Source organism: Mustelus asterias, chromosome 9, assembly GCF_964213995.1.
Source record: "Mustelus asterias chromosome 9, sMusAst1.hap1.1, whole genome shotgun sequence".
Lineage (NCBI taxonomy): Eukaryota > Metazoa > Chordata > Chondrichthyes > Carcharhiniformes > Triakidae > Mustelus > Mustelus asterias.
The window spans coordinates 9,834,066-9,852,861 of NC_135809.1; the positions used below are offsets into that span (position 1 = coordinate 9,834,066).

Genomic DNA, 18,796 nt, shown 5'->3' on the forward strand with positions numbered 1-18,796 from the left:
GTCTGCTCCGCCATTCAATCATGGCTGATTTTTTTTCTCATCCCCATTCTCCTGCCTTTTCCTCATAACCCCTGATCCCCTTATTAATCAAGAACCTATCTATCTCTGTCTTAAAGACACTCAATGACCTGGCCTCCACAGCCTTCTGCGGCAGAGTTCCACAGATTCACCACTCTCTGGCTGAAGAAATTCCTCCTCATCTGTTTTAAAGGACTGTCGCTTTAGCCCGAGGTTGTGCCCTCTGGTTCTAGTTTTTCCTACTAGTGGAAACATCCTCTCCACGTCCACTCTATCCAGGCCTCGCAGTATCCTGTAAGTTTCAATAAGATCCCCCCTCATCCTTCTAAACTCCAATGAGTACAGACCCAGAGTCCTCAACCGTTCCTCATACGACAAGCTCTTCATTCCAGACTTATTCAGTCATTACAATCACAGTTAATGTCCTTTAAGGGAAAGAGTCACAGAAAACTAGCAAGCAGGTTCAGCAGATAATAAAGAAAGAGAATGGAACGTTGACATTTATAGCTAAAGGAATAGAATATAAAGATAAGGAAGTATTGTTGCAACTATACAAGGTATTGGTGAGGCCGCACCTGGAGTATTGTGCACAGCTTTGGTCTCCTTATTTGAGGAAAGATATAGTGGCATTGGAGGCAGTTCAGAGGAGGTTCACTCGATTGATTCCAGAGATGAGGGGTTTGTCGTATGAAGAGAGATTGAACAGTTTAGGCCGAAACTCTCTGGAATTTAGAAGAATGAGGGAAGATCAAATTGAGGTATACAAGATGGTTAAAAAGTATGGATAAAGTAGACATGGAGCGGATGTATCCTCTTGTGGGGCATTCTAGGATGAGAGGTCATAATCTTAGGAAAAGGGGGAGCAAATTTAAAACAGTTGGGGGAGAAACTACTACTCCCAAAGGGTTGTGAATCTGTGGGATTCGCTACCCCAAAGTGCGGTGGATGCTGGGGCAGTGAGTAAATTTAAGGAGGAGTGAGACAGATTTTTAATTGGTAATGGGTTGAAGGGTTATGAGGAGAAGGCAGGAAAATGGGGACGAGGAGCATATCAGCCACGATCGAATGGTGGAGCGGACTGGATGGGCCGAATGGCCTAGTTCTGCTCCGATATCTTATGAACTTATGAAATCTGCTGCCCTTACCTGGTCTGGCCTACATGTGACTCCAGACCCACACCAATGTGGTTGACTCTTAAATGCCCTCTGAAATGGGCTGGCAAGCCACTCAGTTGTATTTGGAAGGGCTATAAATGCTTTTGTTGCCAGCAATGCCCACATTGTGTAGTCAGTTTAAATAGAAATCCTGCCGTAACGTGATTTTAAGTTGAAAACACTTTCCAGTAATGGTTTGTAATCTGGCAATTTGGTGATCTGTGGAATATAAAATGGTAAATGGTTGGCATTGTGAAACTAAGCACGAAATATTGATGTGGATAACTCCAGGTTTGTTCAGAAACATCACTGTTTTGCTGTATTCGGTTTACTGAGTTCACATTGTTTATAAGCTGCACTGATTGAGTTGGTTGTGTGCCTTAGAAATGCACCTCAATTTATTGTCAAATATTAAACTCTCTTCATTTCTTTGTTCGTGTAACTTCAGATATCTGATTATAAAATCTTGCTTGGTTTCTGCTTGAACCAAATTAAGATGCTGAAATGTTGTGGTAATGATCTGCTGACGTAGCACTAGAATGTTTACGCTGCATTTTAGTTGGATTTAGATTTTTCTCCTTGCGGCAGAGGAAATAAATACCCATTGAGTTAATTATTGGGGGCAGCACGGTGGCACAGGGGGGTTAGCATTGCTGCCTCACAGCGCCAGGGGCCCAGGTTCGATTCCCGGCTTGGATAACTGTCTGTGTGGACTTTGCACGTTCTCCCCATGTCTGCATGGGTTTTCCCCCGGGTGCTCCGGTTTCCTGCCACAGTCCAAAGATGTGCGGGTTAGGTGGATTGGCCGTGCTAAAATTGCCTCTTAGTGTCAGCGGGACCAGCTAGAGCAAATGTGTGGGGTTATGGGAATAGGGCCTGGGTGGGATTGTGGTCGGTGCAGACTCGATGGGCTGAGTGGCCTCCTTCTGCACTGTAGGGATCCTAAATATTGAATGTAATATTTCTGCATGCGCTATTGCTGAAGATGGATCAGTGTCCAGTGGAATTTTCACAACTCGGTCTTTGTTTTTTTAGACACAGGTGTACAAGGAAGCAAAGGCACTGTGAAACGGCCTACAGCATCACCAGACAAGTAAGTGAGCTACTGTGTAAGGGCTCTGTACGGAGAGCCTTTTCTTAGCATTGTTCTTCTTGAAGAATGGGATTAAACATTTGCAGTATCTACACTGAAACTCATGCTGGGGCAAATTGCCTCTGCACCAAGAACACGAAACAACCTCGTGAATTGACAGCCCGTTTTATAACGCTCGTGATTTTTCCTTTCCTTTGAAATTAACAGAGGAGAGAATTGGCCACTGTAAAACTGTCTGCAAATTTGCTATAAGCCACTATTGCATTACTTTTATAGACCGATTTTTGTCTTTTTTAACTGTAAAAACATATGTGTGAGTCCCAGAACTGTTTACACCATAAGCATGTTTGACTTGGGTAAATAATTTCTCGTCCTAGTCTGTTTATCCATCAAATATAAATTAAATAAATTGGGTTTATTTCATTGGATTGAGCACCTTGGGTCAACACCCTTTAAGAAATTTGCAGCCAGTCTGATCTGGTGATCTTGTCGCTTTACTTGGCATGAGGTACTCATAGAATCCCTACCGTGCAGAAGGAGGCCATTCAGCCCATCGAACCTGTGCCGACAACAATCCCACCCAGGCCCTATCCCTGCAACCCCACGTATTTACCCAGCTAATCCCCCGACACTAAGGGCCAATTTAGCATGGCCAATCAACCTAACCCACACACCTTTGGAGTGCGGGAGGAAACCGGAGGAAACACACACACACACGTGGGGGGAGTGTGCAAACTCCACGCAGTCACCTGAGGCCGGAATTGAACTTGGGTCCCTGGCGCTGTGAGGCAACAGTGCCAACCACTGTGTCACCATGCATGAGTCCTTCAAACTTTTCTCCCATATTTTGTAGCAATTTTCTGACCTGGGAATAAATGTTTGTTGATGTTCAAAATAGTTGATGGTTATGCAAGAATGAATATTTGAGACAGTCCGATTGTAGGGGCCTCATGGCACCTAATTGAAGAATGCGTAGAGATGAATGTCCTCTCAGAATTGGTCCCCACACATGCCCCACGCCACTGGAATTTTAGGTTAAAATGTGCTCACCACTCTACAGTGGTGGTCGCAAAGTGCCAGTGTTTTTGCTGGGCTACTGCCTTTCTAAATATCGCAAACTTTAGAGATCAGTGCCACCTTTTTTTTTTAATTCATTCGTTCTGCAGTCTTGCCAGCCAAAATCTTCCAAGGGATTTAAAATGTCTGATGCCTTCAATGGAAATGTTTAAATGGGCAATCACTTGGATTTTAGATGAATGGAACCACAGTGATTCTTTCTGCTCCAGATTTCAAAGTAAAGTTAAAAGTTTATTTATTAGTGTCACAGGTAGGCTTACATTAACACTGCAATGAAGTTACTGCGAAAATGCCCTCGTCGCCACACCCCAGTGCCTGTTTGGGTACACTGAGGGAGAATTTAGCACGGCCAATGCACCCTAACTAGCACATCTTTCGGACTGTGGGAGGAAACCGGAGCACCCGGAGGAAACCCACACAGACACTGGGAGAACGTGCAGACTCCACACAGACAGTGACCCAAGCCGGGAATCGACCCTGGGTCCCTGGCGCTGTGAGGCAGCCAGTGTGTGACCGTGCCACCCAAGTGGACCTAGGAAGTGTGTAAATTCGCTTGCAGGGGAGGTTTCTGTGCATCCTTCCCTCCTGTATCACTTGTACATTGATTATGACTGGATTTGGGCAGAAAAAAATAAAGTGATTCTCGTGACCCTTTAATAGCCAAGGAAACCTTGCCCCTCAGCCCTTCTTGTCCCTTTACCCTCCTTTAATTGAATGGCGGAGCAGACTCGATGGGCTAAATGAACTATTTCTGCACTTACATCTTATGGTCCTTACCATCGTTCAGTAATGCATGGCAGCAAATGGCACCTCCAGAAGGGAACAGATAGTGGAGGAGAATAATTGAAACTATGTTGTGATGTCGGATAGATAAATTTTTGAACAGTAAAGGAATTAAGGGTTATGGTGAGTGGGCGGGTAAGTGGCGCTGAGTCCACGAAAAGATCAGCCATGATCTTATTGAATGGCAGAGCAGGCTCGAGGGGCCAGATGGCCTACTCCTGCTCCTAGTTCTTTGGTTCTTATGTTCTTATGACCACAGTGAAAAACAATTAACCCAATGCTATGAATATCTTGCAGCACTAAAAGTGGCGGTGCCAAGAAATCCAAGTCCGAATGATGAATAGAAGAACTTTTCTATTTGCTGAATGAAAGAAGTAAAGTACCGTTGGATAGTATTTGTATTTATTTTGTAAATGTTTTGTAATATGTTTCTGTTATACTCTTAATCCCTATAACTTGTGAGCTTCTTAGAGAAGGAATTTAATTTGTATTAATTGTACAAAGTACATTTCTTGTTTTAGAACTGTGACAATAGGCTTCAGGCAAGTTTTAAATGATAGCTTTTTAGAAACATAATGTAGATTTTAAATTTGTATTAACATTACTGTGTAGAGTTCATGTAGGTGGCTTGTTTCTAAAGTGGCTTATTCTGAAATCACTACAGTAGTGACTGGATGTTTGCCGTGCAAGCAGTGGTTTAAAGAGTTTTCAAAGAAATGTTGGTGTTTCACCTTGTTGCAGGTGGATTAGGTAGGTCTTTAAAGCATGTTTATATGTGGATGACGTTTGGGACCAAAAAAGGCACTACGGAGAAGCGGCTTCCTTCTCAGAGTAGCACTTACACAGATTCTGAATCACCATTAGAAACAAAAGTTATTGAACGATTTTTCTTTGTGTGTGTGTGCGCGCGCGACCAAGTGACATTTTTGTGCATGATTTGTGATGAAAAATTAAAAACTGCTTTTTTATTTTCGATTTTTATACAACTATAAAAATGATTGAAGATGTATTGGGTATTATAGGAGTTGTATGACCCCACGGTTTCCCTTAACGTCCTTAAGAAACATCACCAAATCCTTCAACCATAATCATCTATTGTTGGCCTAGAAAGGAATTTTCTAAAGTCTTTTGCAGCAGCAATAGTTTGGTTTCTTCAAACTTGAAGACTTGCCTCACACACGCAATTATTCCCGTGTAGAAATGGCAGGGGAAATCTAGGAAAGGTGTATGGCAAGGGCATTGATTCCAGTCTTCCAACAGGCGGTGATGACTGACTAATAAAGCATCACAAGCAAAGCAAGCTTTAAATGCTTTGTCTCAATTGTACGGATTAAAGTAAATTGAAGTCCCTTCTACGAGAGCTTCCTATTTTGGTGAGCACAATTAATTTCTGGAAAGTTGTAGGGTCATGCAACTTTAAGGATTTGTAACTCGGAACATTTTTTGTTGGACTGGTTGAGGTTGAAAATTAATGCTTTAATACTGGCTAATTTCATCATAAAATTGTATAGTTCAGAAGATTACCTTTGCTACAGCTATAGCTAACCAGTAGAGATTTGTACTTGTCATTGAACTCAGTAGTTGATAATTTCTTGCATTTTTCTTTTTTTTAATTTGCATTTCTATTTTTTTTTGTTAACCCGTTACTTGTTCACCCAAGTTATTGCGCAAAGATGCAGAGAAATTCTGAGCTGAATTTTAGGTGATGCACACAGATCTGCACTCAGCATTTCTGTTAATCCCACACTAACAGTTTCAGCTTTATTGAGGTGCATTGGGAAGTGTCAGTCCAGTGGAAAGTTATAATTTTTACTCACATTGCTCTTGTATCTTTCTACAGATATATATTATGTATAATATCATTGGAGAATTCTTTATTTGGTAAGATATGTTAAGCTTTCTTTCTTTGCAGTAAATACTGCTTTAAACAATTTTGTGCAGTTTAGTTAATTAAAAAGCTACATTTCCACCAATGGATGGATCAGTTGGTATATTTCCTCACGCCTTGTGATTGGATATTCACTTTATACTTCTAACTCAATAAGAAGTAGACATAGTTTTGTTTTTATTTTAAAAAGATGTAGACATTTTATAAACTGGGCTAGTTAAGGTTTTCAGTGGAGCCCTTTTAAGACAAATTTCTAATTTTCAAAGATGAAGTGTGACTTGAAGTAGGATCCACTCAGCGCCGTTCCTGTCAGGTTTCTGCTGTAATGAAAAATAAAGAAAAAAAAAGTTGCCGAACGTGAATGTTACTCTCTTGATCATAATGTACAGTTCCAACCATTCAGTGGGTCAGATTGAAAAGGTACATTTAAATACGTTCAATATAGTGTACATTAAAATCACATACTTTTTATATTGTGAAAATATGAAGATCTGATTAGCATGCCCCATAATAACGGTGTGCTCGAGACAGAATAGACCTCCAGCAGCTGTGTTTGATTTCTCCATGACCAGGAGTCGATAGCGAGGCATCAAAAGCCAATGCTTGTTCTCCCAAAAGTATACTTGTTATTTTGATCAGGGTACCTAAGTTTTATTTTTGTGCTTTTCTTTTTGTTATTTTGCGCAAGGGCAAATTTGTTTTTCAGTACAGGGTAGTTTAAAAACTGGATTATTGATGCAAACCGTACTTCTGTGTTTTAACATGCATCCAGAAAATGCACTTTTCTTTCCCATTTTATCAGTGTCGAGAGTAAAACTTGGGGGGTGAGGGGGGAAAGAAATTAACGGTGCTATATAGAGAACTGGTTGAATGTAGCTTTGGTTATCTGTTCTTGCTGAAAAAGAGTTGTATAATGAAATTGTGTTTCTGCCTGTGATGTTTCTTTTTATTCCTCGTTTCCATGACCTTCGTGACCTTCATTTCCAACCCCAACCCATTTAATTTTTTTTTACCTGTTTTCCAAAATGACATTTATTTCCTGTAAATTTCACTACCAACTCTTCCCCCGCCTCCCGCCCCCAACCCTCAACCCACCGCCCCTTAAAACCCTGAATTAATCGAAAACCGACACAGCTTGAGACCATGACCGGTAATTCCTAAGTTTTAATATATCCAGCCACAGCATGACGTCTTGGAGCTGAAAGAGTTAAGAGACATGAAAGCACCTCGGGAGGCAGAAACAGATGTTCCAGCCACCGACACGTTTTCTGAATTACTTCACGTGTCTTCAAAAGTACCTAAACAAACGCTGACACAAAACTGAAGTAACAGGCTGGTGGTTTTATACGAAAGTAACTTTTAGAATAAAAACCAATGTAAAGTTGCTTCGCATAAAGTTTGTGGAATTAGATGTGAAAATAGTGGATGCTAAAAATGACACGGGGTTCATGTGGAATGTTTTGTGTATTTTGTTGATGTGAATGGAGGGGGAAGGAACTGGGTTTCTCTGTCTGTCAGTAGGTACAAATGAGTAGTGTACGGTACAAAAGGAGGTGCAGAAAGTAATGAGTCTGCCCCCTTTGTAGTCCAAGGTCTCGGAGGGATTATGTAAATCACACCTTTCATCTTTGTTGCCTCTCGCCCGTCCACTTTGTATAGATTGAGAGTTTTCCTCGCCCAAATATCTTGACCTTATCCTGGAGCTTCCTTTTTTGTCTTTGTTTACTTTCATACCGCCATCATCTGTCAGACAAAAATACAATAGCAGATAAGGACCTGTATATATATATATCTGTGGCGATAAGATGGTATCAGTATGACCATCACGACCATATTTAAATTAATATTTTCTCCCCATTTGGATAATTTATTTTTAATTGTATGTTAATCTACACAAGGCTGCACCGTGGTGGGAGTGCCGCAGTGCACATGCTGCTTCTGACTCCACCGAGAGTCTTGAAATTAAGAGGTCAGGCTAGAAGAATTCGGAGTCTTTGGTGTCTTGGGCTGTCATATTACATTCCTTATGACAGGAGTCCGCCAGGGCAGCTGCATATTTTCAGGGCTATTATACCTGCTAAGCAATTCCTTTTTTAAAAAAATGTCTACCAAATTTGAGATTACCGCTTAAAGCTTCGAACTGTGATGTTTGTGTTGCAGTTCAGTTGCCGCGTCACTCTCCCATATCAAATTTATTGTTGACTTTAAGTTTGCATTGTCGCAACAAATCTGAAGTTGTAAGAAGCGATGCATGGCAGTTCTCTGGCAGATGCAGGAAGTATTTAGACATGCCATTGATTGACATGTGCAACAGCCTGTACTAACTCTATGAAGCAGTGATACTTCGTGTGTAACTCGAGCACATCTGATGTCTTGATGAAGTCAGTTTTTAAATTCATTCATGGAATGAGGGTGTTGCTGACAAGGATAACATTCATTATCCAGCCCCAGTTGTCCTTTAGAAGATGATGATGAACCGCTGCAGTTTGTGTGGCACGGCTACTTCCGTAGTGTTTTTAGTGCGCCTGTGGCTTAGAACAACTACCCCGTTGAGTGAGGATGGGATAATGACTGGAGGTTATAAAAGTTTACTTTGAACTCTCAAAATTAAATTAGGCTTGACCCATTTTGCGAAGGGAAGACGTCAAAATTACGCACAGGGAATTGCAGACAATTATTTTATTTACTCCAGTAGCAAGCAATAGTATTTAATTCTAATCACAGAGGCAGTATTAAAGGAATCCCAAGCACAAAGAAATACATTACTTCCAAAGAAGGTATAAGTTGCTGATAAACTCCTTGATTATTTTGTATTAAAAAAATAATGAAAGTACTGCCTCCCCCAACAAGAGCAGGGTTTTTCCTACCCATTTAAATTTGTGGACAATCAGATTCAGTGCACCCACGCGCTTCCCGAGCAGCGCTATCTGCAGGGTCTCATTTGGGAAATTGGGTTTAAAATCTCAGTGGCTGCTGATCTTTCTGAGAATGTCAGAACCAGGTTGATACTCTAGTTGCCACTCTAGGACTCCATGGTTGGAATTTTACCGCCACGCGTTCCCCGGAATCAGGGCGGGTGAGGCTTGCAGAAGGGAATTCTCTGTTGGCCTCGGGCGAGGTCGCAAACTCCTGCCCCATGTTACTGATTCGAATATATTCTTAGTGTTTAAGATTTCTTTGCCTTGTTGAAATCGGGACTCGCTTTCGGAAATGTACAGTCAGAATTGGAAATGTTTTGCCAGAAAGGACAGCAGTTTTAAAAATACATTTGATCTTAAGTCGGATTTAATTTTACCCCCAATATTTTACAGGTGATTAGGAAAGGTTTTTTTTTAGAAAGGGAGTTCTGCTGTTTACAATTCTTTAAAGTGAAAGAAAGTTTTAATAAGGTTTTATTCAGTTTTCACGGCGATAATCTGTCATCTTCATGGAGGAAAGCTATGACATTGCACCTATAGAATTATACACCAGGTAACCTTCAACAACTTGAATTTATAACTCAGCGGTACAAAGTGCCTCATTTTTTCTCCTCTGCCCTCTATCAGCAGTATTGAATAACATTAACTATGCCCAAGTTTTGCTACATGAGAGAGTTCCTTGTACACCTTATACTAATTTTCTACTGATCCTTTTCAGGCCTTTTCCTAATTTTTGACTAAGTTTACTTTGATTACTTTTGCACTCTATCCTGCCAACACCTTGCCCTTGCTCAGTGGTTTTGAGGTATCATCAAACATTATGTGGCAGCACGGTGGCACAGTGGTTAGCACCGCTGCCTCACAGTGCCAGGGACCGGGGTTCGATTCCCGGCTTGGGTCACTGTCTGTGTGGAGTCTGCACGTTCTCCCCGTGTCTGCCTGGGTTTCCTCCGGGTGCTCCGGTTTCCTCACACAGTCCGAAAGACGTGCTGGTTAGGTGGATTGACCAGGCTAAATTGCCCCTTGTGTCAGGGGGACTAGCTAGGGTAAATGCATGGGGTTATGGGGATAGGGCCTGGGTGGAATTGTGGTCGGGTGCAGACTCGATGGGCCAAATGACCTCCTTCTGCACTGTAGGATTCTAAAATTGGCACGTCCTAATTTTTGACCAAGTTTACTTTGGTTGCTTTTGCACTCTATCTTGCCAGCACCTTGCCCTTGCTCAATGGTTTTGAGGTATTGTCAAACATTATGGACTCGTGCAATGGCTGATGTTCAAGACACCTATTTTTGGTCATTTTTTTCATTGTTGGTTGACCTCTGAAGGGGTGGTCCAGTACTTGCAGATTAGCAAGATGGCCCAACATGACATAATCCACCTACTACAGTGATGCCCAAGCTCAGATAGTTCTTTTTTAAGAAGCTGCTCCTGGTAACTGGTGGCATCAATCAGAGTACAGATACACTGGTTGAGTGACATTCAGTTGTAACTCGCGTCCAGAGAGATCTCATCAGAATCACCCGAAGAACATGTGATCATCTTCGTCTCCAGGAATCCCCTTGGATTTTTACGTTGCTGATTGCAGCGACATCGAGAATAGGAAAATTGAATGTGAAATGTTGACATAAAAATTTATACTGATGAATGTTGACCCAAAATGATAAACTTACTGGTGGACGTTGAAGAGAGGGAGGTGCCGTCTATTGCTGTGCGACTTGTAATGGTTCTGCTGATAATACATTCTTTTTGAAATAGGAATTTTGTACAACGTGATTGTAAGTGGTATTTGTAATACGTATTAAGAATTCAGGAAGCTGCCAATGGTTTGTTTATTAGAGCACAGAAATTTCTATACTTTCACTAGTTTCTCATGGAATTGCACATGGCTTCAAGGTAATCTTCAGATAAAGTGGGATTAAAGAGTGAGGTTAATCAAGTCAGAGTGCACAGACTAAGACAGTGGTTCCCAAAGGGTGCGGCGCGCCACACTGGTGCGGCGAGAGAGGATGGCAAATGTGGCGGGAAGATTCAAGAACAATCAAAGAAACATTTAAACATGGTTTAAACAAGCGTTGTTTTATACTTTCTGGATGTCCCATGGTCATGTTATAAAGTAGTTGTGTTCTATGTTATGAATCAAGCACTGCTAGGAGGTTTGTTTTTGTTTTTGAATGTATTTCTTGTCAATAAAAAATTCGGTGAGGCGCGAGCAAATTTTTATTCTGGAAGTGCGGCCCAGTGAAACAAGTTTGGGAACCACTGGGCTAAGATAAACACAAAATACTGCAGATGCTGGAATCTAACAAAAACAGAAAAATGCTGGAAAATCTCAGCATCTGTGGGGAGAGAATAGAGCCAACGTTTCGAGTCTGGATGACCTTTCGTCAGAGCTGCCCCCAGGGTCATCCAGACTTGAAACGTTGGCTCTATTTTCTCCCCACAGATGCTGTCAGACCTGCCGAGATTTTCCAGCATTTTTCTGTTTTTGTTTGCGCAGGCTAAATTAGGTTGCCATTTTAAAGTCATTTATTCTTCCCTGATAGTTATATGAAACTTTGATTTTTTTTATAGTTAGATAGCAAAACGTGCAGCAATTCAGACAGGAGTGAAGTAAAATTCTTTGGAGTGTAAGTATTTCTTTGGCACAGACCAGTGAGCTGGGTGACTCTAAATAGAGCTAACAGGAGCAATGGTGACAAGTTTTCATACAGTTTAAATCACAGATACAGAAATTACCCAGCAAGAGGTCACTCTGCCTAAGGAAAGGCTGGCTGGACTTAAAGCTGATAAGTCACTAGGACTGGACGAGGTGCATCTTGAGGATGAGGGAGGAAATCATGAGGCACTGGCCGTTATCTTCCAGTCCTCCTTTGATACAGGGGGATGGTGCCAGAGGATTGGAGAACTGCAAGTATTACACCCTTGTTCAAAACAGGGGGGTAAGGAGGAACCCAGAAACTGCAAGTTGGTCAGTTAAACCTCGATGGTTGGAAAGCTTTTAGCAACAATAATCTGGGGCAAAATTAACAGTCACTTGGAAAGATGTGGACTGTTTAAGGAAAGCCTGCATGGATTTGTTACGGGCAAATTGTGTTTAACTAACTTGGCGGAGTTTTTTTGATAAGGTATCAGACAGTTGATAAGATTAATACAGTTTACGTGGTGGAAAGGAATTTCCAAAATGCACTTCTTAAAGTGCCATAGAAGAGGCTGGTCAGCAGAATTGAAGTCTATGGATTAAAAAGAACAGTGGCAGCACAGGATGAAATTGGCAGAATGACAAAGGAACGGAGGAAGGCTTTTGGTGGGATTTCTCAAGAACCTGTATTTGGACTACTTGATCTGTGGCAGTCACCTCGACCTGAATGTGCAGAGGACAATTTCAAAATTTGGAGATAACACAAAACTTGTAAGCATTGTGAACTTGAGGAGGATAGCCTTTCCTTGGGCAGAGTGACCTCTTGCTGTGTAATTTCTAAATTTGCGATTTAAACTGTGTGAAAACTTGTCACCATTGCTCCTGTTAGCTCTGTTTGGAGTCACCCAGCTTCGCATCCATATAAAAGATGTGCGGGTAAGGTTGATTTGCAATGTTAAATTGCTCTTTAATGTCAGGGGGGCTAACAGGGTAAATACGTGTGGGGTCACGGGGATGGGGCCTGGGTGGGATGGTTGTCGGTGCAGGCTCGATGGGCCGAGTGGTCTCCTTCTGCACTGATTCAATGATTCTGTGACTTTAAGAGGACATAGGCTGGTGGAATGGACAAGACAAGTGGTAGATCAAATTTAATGCAGAGAAGTGTGAAGTGATACATTTTGGGAGGGAAAATGAGGAACGGTAATGGGAAATAAAGGATACAATTCTGAAGGGGGTGCTATATTAAAGGATACAATTCTGAAGGGGGTGCTATATGTGCACAAATTGTTGGAGGTGACATGACAGCTTGAGAAAGTGATTAGTAAAATATATGGGGAACAGGCAGAGAGTACAAAAGGAAGGAGACTATGGTGCCCCCCCCCCTAAAACACTGGTTATGTCCAATTCTGGGCACCCACGCTTTAGGAAAGATGTCAACGCAACAGAGAGGATATCAGTAGTGAAAAGACGCTGTTAACATACTCTGGGATATCAGTAATTCCATCAATGTGCTTAAAGAATCAGTTGATCTTCAGGTTTGGATGAAATATTGATAATGGAAGCTTTCTAGATGTGTCTTCATTAGCACTCAAGCTTCTTTTAATGGCTTCGTTTGTAAAGTGTTTACTTAGTGTTCTCAATATGCTTTATTGTCACAGATGAATGTGTAGCGCACACTGCATTAGGACACTGTCCATCCAGTCGAGTGGCCCTGTATATGGATCCCTGCAAACAATCGTGTTTTGCCCAATATATGACTTTGCACAAACATTTAAAGAAATGGAGAGCAGGACCACTTGGATAACTCTTCAAAGAACGCTGGCATAATAAACCAAATGGTCTACTTTTCCCACTGTCAGATTCTGTGAACAGTTAAAACAATGGTGCCTCAATGTCCTTTCACTTTTCTCTCCAGCTCAGTGGCTGGTGGCGGTTTACAAAGTTTAGCATTACTTCGACAGTTTGGACTTCATCCCACTGTGTTTTTTTGTTGCGTTTGTAGCCAAATGGTAAGTTTCCTTAGGCCGACTGTGTCTCCCGTGTGCTGTGTGTTAACTCTCTATTCACAGTGTTCACCAGACAATCTGTAGGATGCCCAACACGTTTTCCCACTACTTCTGAAAGCCAGAAATAGCTGTGCGATCATTGCGTTACTAGATTAAACCAGTCAGTCAGATTGGTAAGTCGTAACTCAGTAAAATAATGAAGTCTTTATAAAATATAAAAACATTACACTTTAAATAAATCAAAACCAGAATCTCTTCCCAAGAAGTAAAGGCACTTTCTTAACAATGGGGCGTTAGTGTAATCTAATAGACAATGGGACTTTGAGTTGAAACCGTTATGTTCCTCGCATTCAGGGTGAAATGTTGAATGTGGCTGACACACATTCCAATTCGTTCTGGTATTTGAGTGGACTTGCTGGACCCAAACTTCAGCAACCTTTTCAAATCAGCAGGCAAACCAAGAGTTTGAAAGTGTTTTCATCTTGATGTGTTCGTTGTGGATTGCGCCATTTCGACGTGTGCTTTCCTCTAGATTTGAATTTTATCCCTATGGTCTAATGCCTTAGATTAAAATTCTGACAATCTGTTCGTGTTAACCTTCCGAATAAATTGTGCCAGCAACCTTTTACTTCACTAGTTGCTGAACAAAGTCAATAACGGGGCATAGAATTAAAATATTTGAAAGGATGGTAGGGGTCGGAACTCACTGCCTGAAAGGTGGTTGAGACAGAAACCCTCATTGCGTTTTTTAAAAATACTTACATATACACTCGCTATGACCGGCACATTGATTAGCACTGCTGCCTCACAGCATCAGGGACCCGGGTTCCATTCATAGAAATCATAGAAACCCTACAGCACAGAAAGGCCATTCGGCCCATCGAGTCTGCACCGACCACAATCCCACCCAGGCCCTACCCCCATATCCCTACACATTTACCCACTAATCCCTCTAACCTACGCATCTCAGGACACTAAGGGCAATTTTAGCATGGCCAATCAACCTAACCTGCACATCTTTGGACTGTGGGAGGAAACCGGAGCACCCGGAGGAAACCCACTCAGACACGAGGAGAATGTGCAAACTCCACACAGACAGTGACCCAAGCCGGGAATCGAACCCAGGTCCCTGGAGCTGTGAAGCAGCAGTGCTAACCCACTGTGCTACCGTGCCGCCCAGGAGGGTCACTGTCCCATTGGGTCACTATCTGTGCAGAGTCTGCATGTTCTCCCCGTGTCTGCGTGGGTTTCCTCCCACAGTCTGAAAGACGTGCTGGTTAGGTGCATTGGCCATGCTAAAGTCTCCCTCAGTGTACCTGAACAGGCACTGGAGTGTGGCAGCTAGGGGATTTTCACAGTAACTTCATTGCAGTGTTAATGTAAGCCTACTTGTGACACTAATAAATAAACTTAAACCTACAGGGCTGAGGACCAAAAGACCTGGAAAATGAGATTAGTTTTTTTTTTGATCAGCCCAGACACGATGTGAGTTGAAATGGTCTTAAGTGCCATAGATATTCTTTATTTCTGACAACAGTATTGATCTTTCACCACACCTATGGACTTCCACTGTGAATTTTAGTGAGGACAAATAGCTTCCATTTTAATTCTAGTTTAACAGAGCATAATTTTTGTCTAGTGCACGCTTAATAATGGGGTTTTTGGAATCTTAATCGGCAACAGTACTTTTAGACGAAACAGCCAGGTTTCTGCCGTACGCAGGCCAATGTAAAATAAACTCCAGGATGCTGCCTAAGAGAAAGGGAATTTTAAGCCTTTAGATGCACCTTCCGTGCCTTGCCTTGCTCCTGTGGAACCAACATACTTAGGGTTTCAAATGCAAGTAAGGTGCAGGTTTTAAGAGTGGCGCTTGATTAACCCTTGTATTGCTATTGGTAAGCTAACTCAGCGAGCAGTGGCAGCCCCAGACTAGAGGGGCTGAAGAATTAGAAGATCTACCTCAGCGACCAGTTCAGAATGGGCTTCAATATTTGGATGTTTTTGGAGGCCAGATTTTGTAGCAGTGGGATTCTGAAGGCGTGGGTGGGTTGGGGGTGTCTGAGCCTCTAGGTTGCACTTCAGTAAATGAGACACAAGTTCTGCTTCATAAACTACCTTTTATTTCTTTGATCCAACTCCACACACAATTCTCCAACAACACCCAGTGCCACCTGTAGCCCCTTTATACATCAGTGACTTCTGTTGAATAATTGACATCAACTTAGGACTTCATTGGAAGGTCTGTTAACCCATTCGTAACGGGGGAGGAAGCACAGTTAAAAATAGGGTGGGCGGGTCAAATGAAAGCTGTCAAAGTGTAGAATATGGTTTTTAAAAATGTAAAATTCTAATTTATATTGAATCTGAAACAAAGAAGAAAGGGTGATTGGCAAGCTTAAATTCCTTTTCTTAAGCATCTGCTAAGTATTTACATATCACATCACATCAATAAAACTACTGTACATGGCACCTGAGCCACGTCATTAGTATTTTTTCAATGTCACAGCGTGTGCTGAAATATTGTTTTACAAATCTCCAACTGCAAAGTGCAGCACTCTCTGGAGGATTCATAACAAACAGAAAAGGTTTGTCTTATCAAATGTCAGTTATTTTCAACAGCTAGATATAGTCCAAAAGTGCACTCTTCAGCAGAATGAAGCTCACTTGTTTTTCAAGATTGAGTTCTGTGATTATTCATTCAATTAATGCTGATTGGATTATGTTATAACCTGATTTTGCTCTGTGATAGCAAATCAGCCATCGCATAGGAATCGAAGGGAAAAATGTCACTTTTTTTCCTTATTGGTTTAGACGCATTTATATTTGAAGTACAATTGGATGGATGTTTTCATGGGGAAATTTGGTAAAATACATGAGGTAGAAAGGAATAGAAGGATATGGTGATTGAGTTAGATAAAGTGGGTGGAAGATAAAAACCATCCTTGACCAGTCAGATTTAGGCTCTGTCATTCTATTATAAATTGTCTTGAATGTCCTGCCCATGATGTACCAAACAAAGAAATAATTTAACCAGATGAATTGCTGTTTTGCAAATCCACTGTTGCCGACTTAAACATTACACATGAAAGGGTTGTACTTTTTGTGGGATTTCTGTTGGTCCACTCCTTTACAGATCAGATCCACTCTGGGATGCCTGCTCAAAGCATTCCTGAGACCCAGAACATGCCAACATGCGAAGTGTAGGTTGGTCTGAAGCGAAACATTGGCCGGGGATAGTTTTGTAAACAGTATGCAACTTTCCAGGAATCACATGCAAAGTTGCCAAAATTTCAGAAAAGGTCTTCCACGCTTTAAGTAACACCACTTAATGTTCTTTTTAAAAATGATAGATTATTGCTGCGTTAGTGTTCCTGATATAAGTGAAGGCAAGTACGTGTGAGGTAATAACTGGCGTTTTTTAAAAAGATAGTGTTAATAAAACATGGCAACAAGGTGTAAAGACGAAAAATATTTACATAAAATAATTTCATGGCTTTCCTAGCCATTTTGAGCTAAATCGCAGCTATGGGTAAAATTTACTCTCGAGTTTTGTGGAATCTCCTTCAGATTGCAAGTTTTAATTTCACTTATTGAGATGCAGAACACGAGGGAAGAAATTAAACATCCACTTTAACCGATGAAACCCTTACAAATCATACATCCACATTAATAAGAGGATGCGGTCTAGGTTCTTATTGCTGTTGGTCAAAATTGACATTGTAAAGGATTTTTTTTAACCCATAACGAAATGGTTCTAATGTGAATTTGTCAGGAACATTTAGCCAACCAGTGGCCAGCCCTTTAGTTACAAAAGCTCACAAAGTATTTGCATGTTCTTCAGCTGGTACCTTTTCTACACCAGATGTGAAAAACCTGCACGCTCCAGTGCAGCCGAGAAATGATTATATGCCACAACGTGGTTCTAACTTGTACAAATCAAGCTGCGAAGCAGCCCATCTTCAAACGAGCAACATCATATCGAGTGAAACACAGCTTTCAAGGCTTTATGTTTCACGTGGGGGGAGGGGGAACAAAATGTAGATTCATTTCTTCCCGACCAGTCGCATTTTACTGCTTGTTTGTGCTTTGTAGGAAAAAAAGTATTATCTTTGTACATTCTCAACAGTAATAAAATAATTGCCAATACGTTTTTATCCTACTTACCACTTTCTCTTCTGTCAGTTAATTACACAGAAATAAAGGATTTATATTATGCTTGTGTTTTTAGTATCCACTGTTGTCTTCAATTTCTTGGATATGTGTCAACGACAAAGAACAAAGAAAATTACAGCACAGGAACAGGCCCTTCGGCCCTCCAAGCCTGCACCGACCATGCTGCCCGTCTAAACTAAAACCCCCTACTCTTCCCGGGACCATATCCCTCTATTCCCATCCTATTCATTTATTAGTCAAGACGTCCCTTAACAGTCGCTATCATATCTGCTTCCACTACCTCCCCGGCAGCAAGTTCCAGGCACCCACCACCCTCTGTGTTAAAAAAAACCTGCCTCGTGCATCTCCTTTAAACCTTGTCCCTCGCACCTTAAACCTATGCCCCCTAGTAATTGTCTCTTCCACCCTGGGAAAAAGCTTCTGACTATCCACTCTGTCCATGCCCCTCATAATCTTGTCGACTTCTATCAGGTCGCCCCTCAACCTCCGTCGTTCCAGTGAGAACAAACCAAACTTCTCCAACCGTCAATGCAAACATGCTCCGGTGAAGCCAAGCAGGTTTATTACCTGCTTTTGAAAAGATTTTTAAAAAACATTTCTTTCAAAATATTTGGTATGAGTGGCGTCTTTAAAAATGGAGTAATTGTCTTTGCTGTATTGGTTTGAGGCCTCAGGTTTGTTTGGAATGTGAAATTTCCTTTGTAACTGCCCTGGTCTATTTCTCAACTAATCCCAAAAACCCACAGATTGTCACATTGCTATCCATGGGACCTACGAATTTTTGTCCCACACAAGGGGTGCAATTACATTGCTTGGTGTAATCAATCAACCGCCAACTGGTGCGAGGGATGTAGTGGAACAAATCTGCAGGGCAATTACAGGGAGATGCAAGCATTATAGAGTAGTTAGAATGGGGGCCTTTAATTACCCAAATGTGGACTGGGACAGTGGTAGTGTAAAGGGCGGAGAGGGGCAAAAGTTTCTAGATTATGTTCAGGTAAATTTTGGACAAAAGTGTGCGTCCAGTTCAACAAGAAAGGATGCGCA

The 18,796-nt window shown here is 41.6% G+C and overlaps 1 protein-coding gene across 3 annotated transcripts in view; it reads left to right on the top strand.

Moving 5' to 3' along the window:
- Positions 1-18,796, top strand: part of LOC144498487 (host cell factor 1-like) — a 467,986-nt gene that overhangs the window by 64,583 nt on the left and 384,607 nt on the right. For 2 of the 3 annotated variants that reach the window (XM_078219675.1, XM_078219676.1), the window contains 2 exons: positions 2,208-2,265; positions 4,423-17,789. In XM_078219675.1, the coding sequence (XP_078075801.1) occupies positions 2,208-2,265; positions 4,423-4,462 (98 nt within the window). In that variant the 3' untranslated portion in view covers positions 4,463-17,789. Of the gene's footprint in view, positions 1-2,207; positions 2,266-4,422; positions 17,790-18,796 lie in introns of those variants that run through there. The other variant, XR_013498710.1, reaches the window with a different exon arrangement.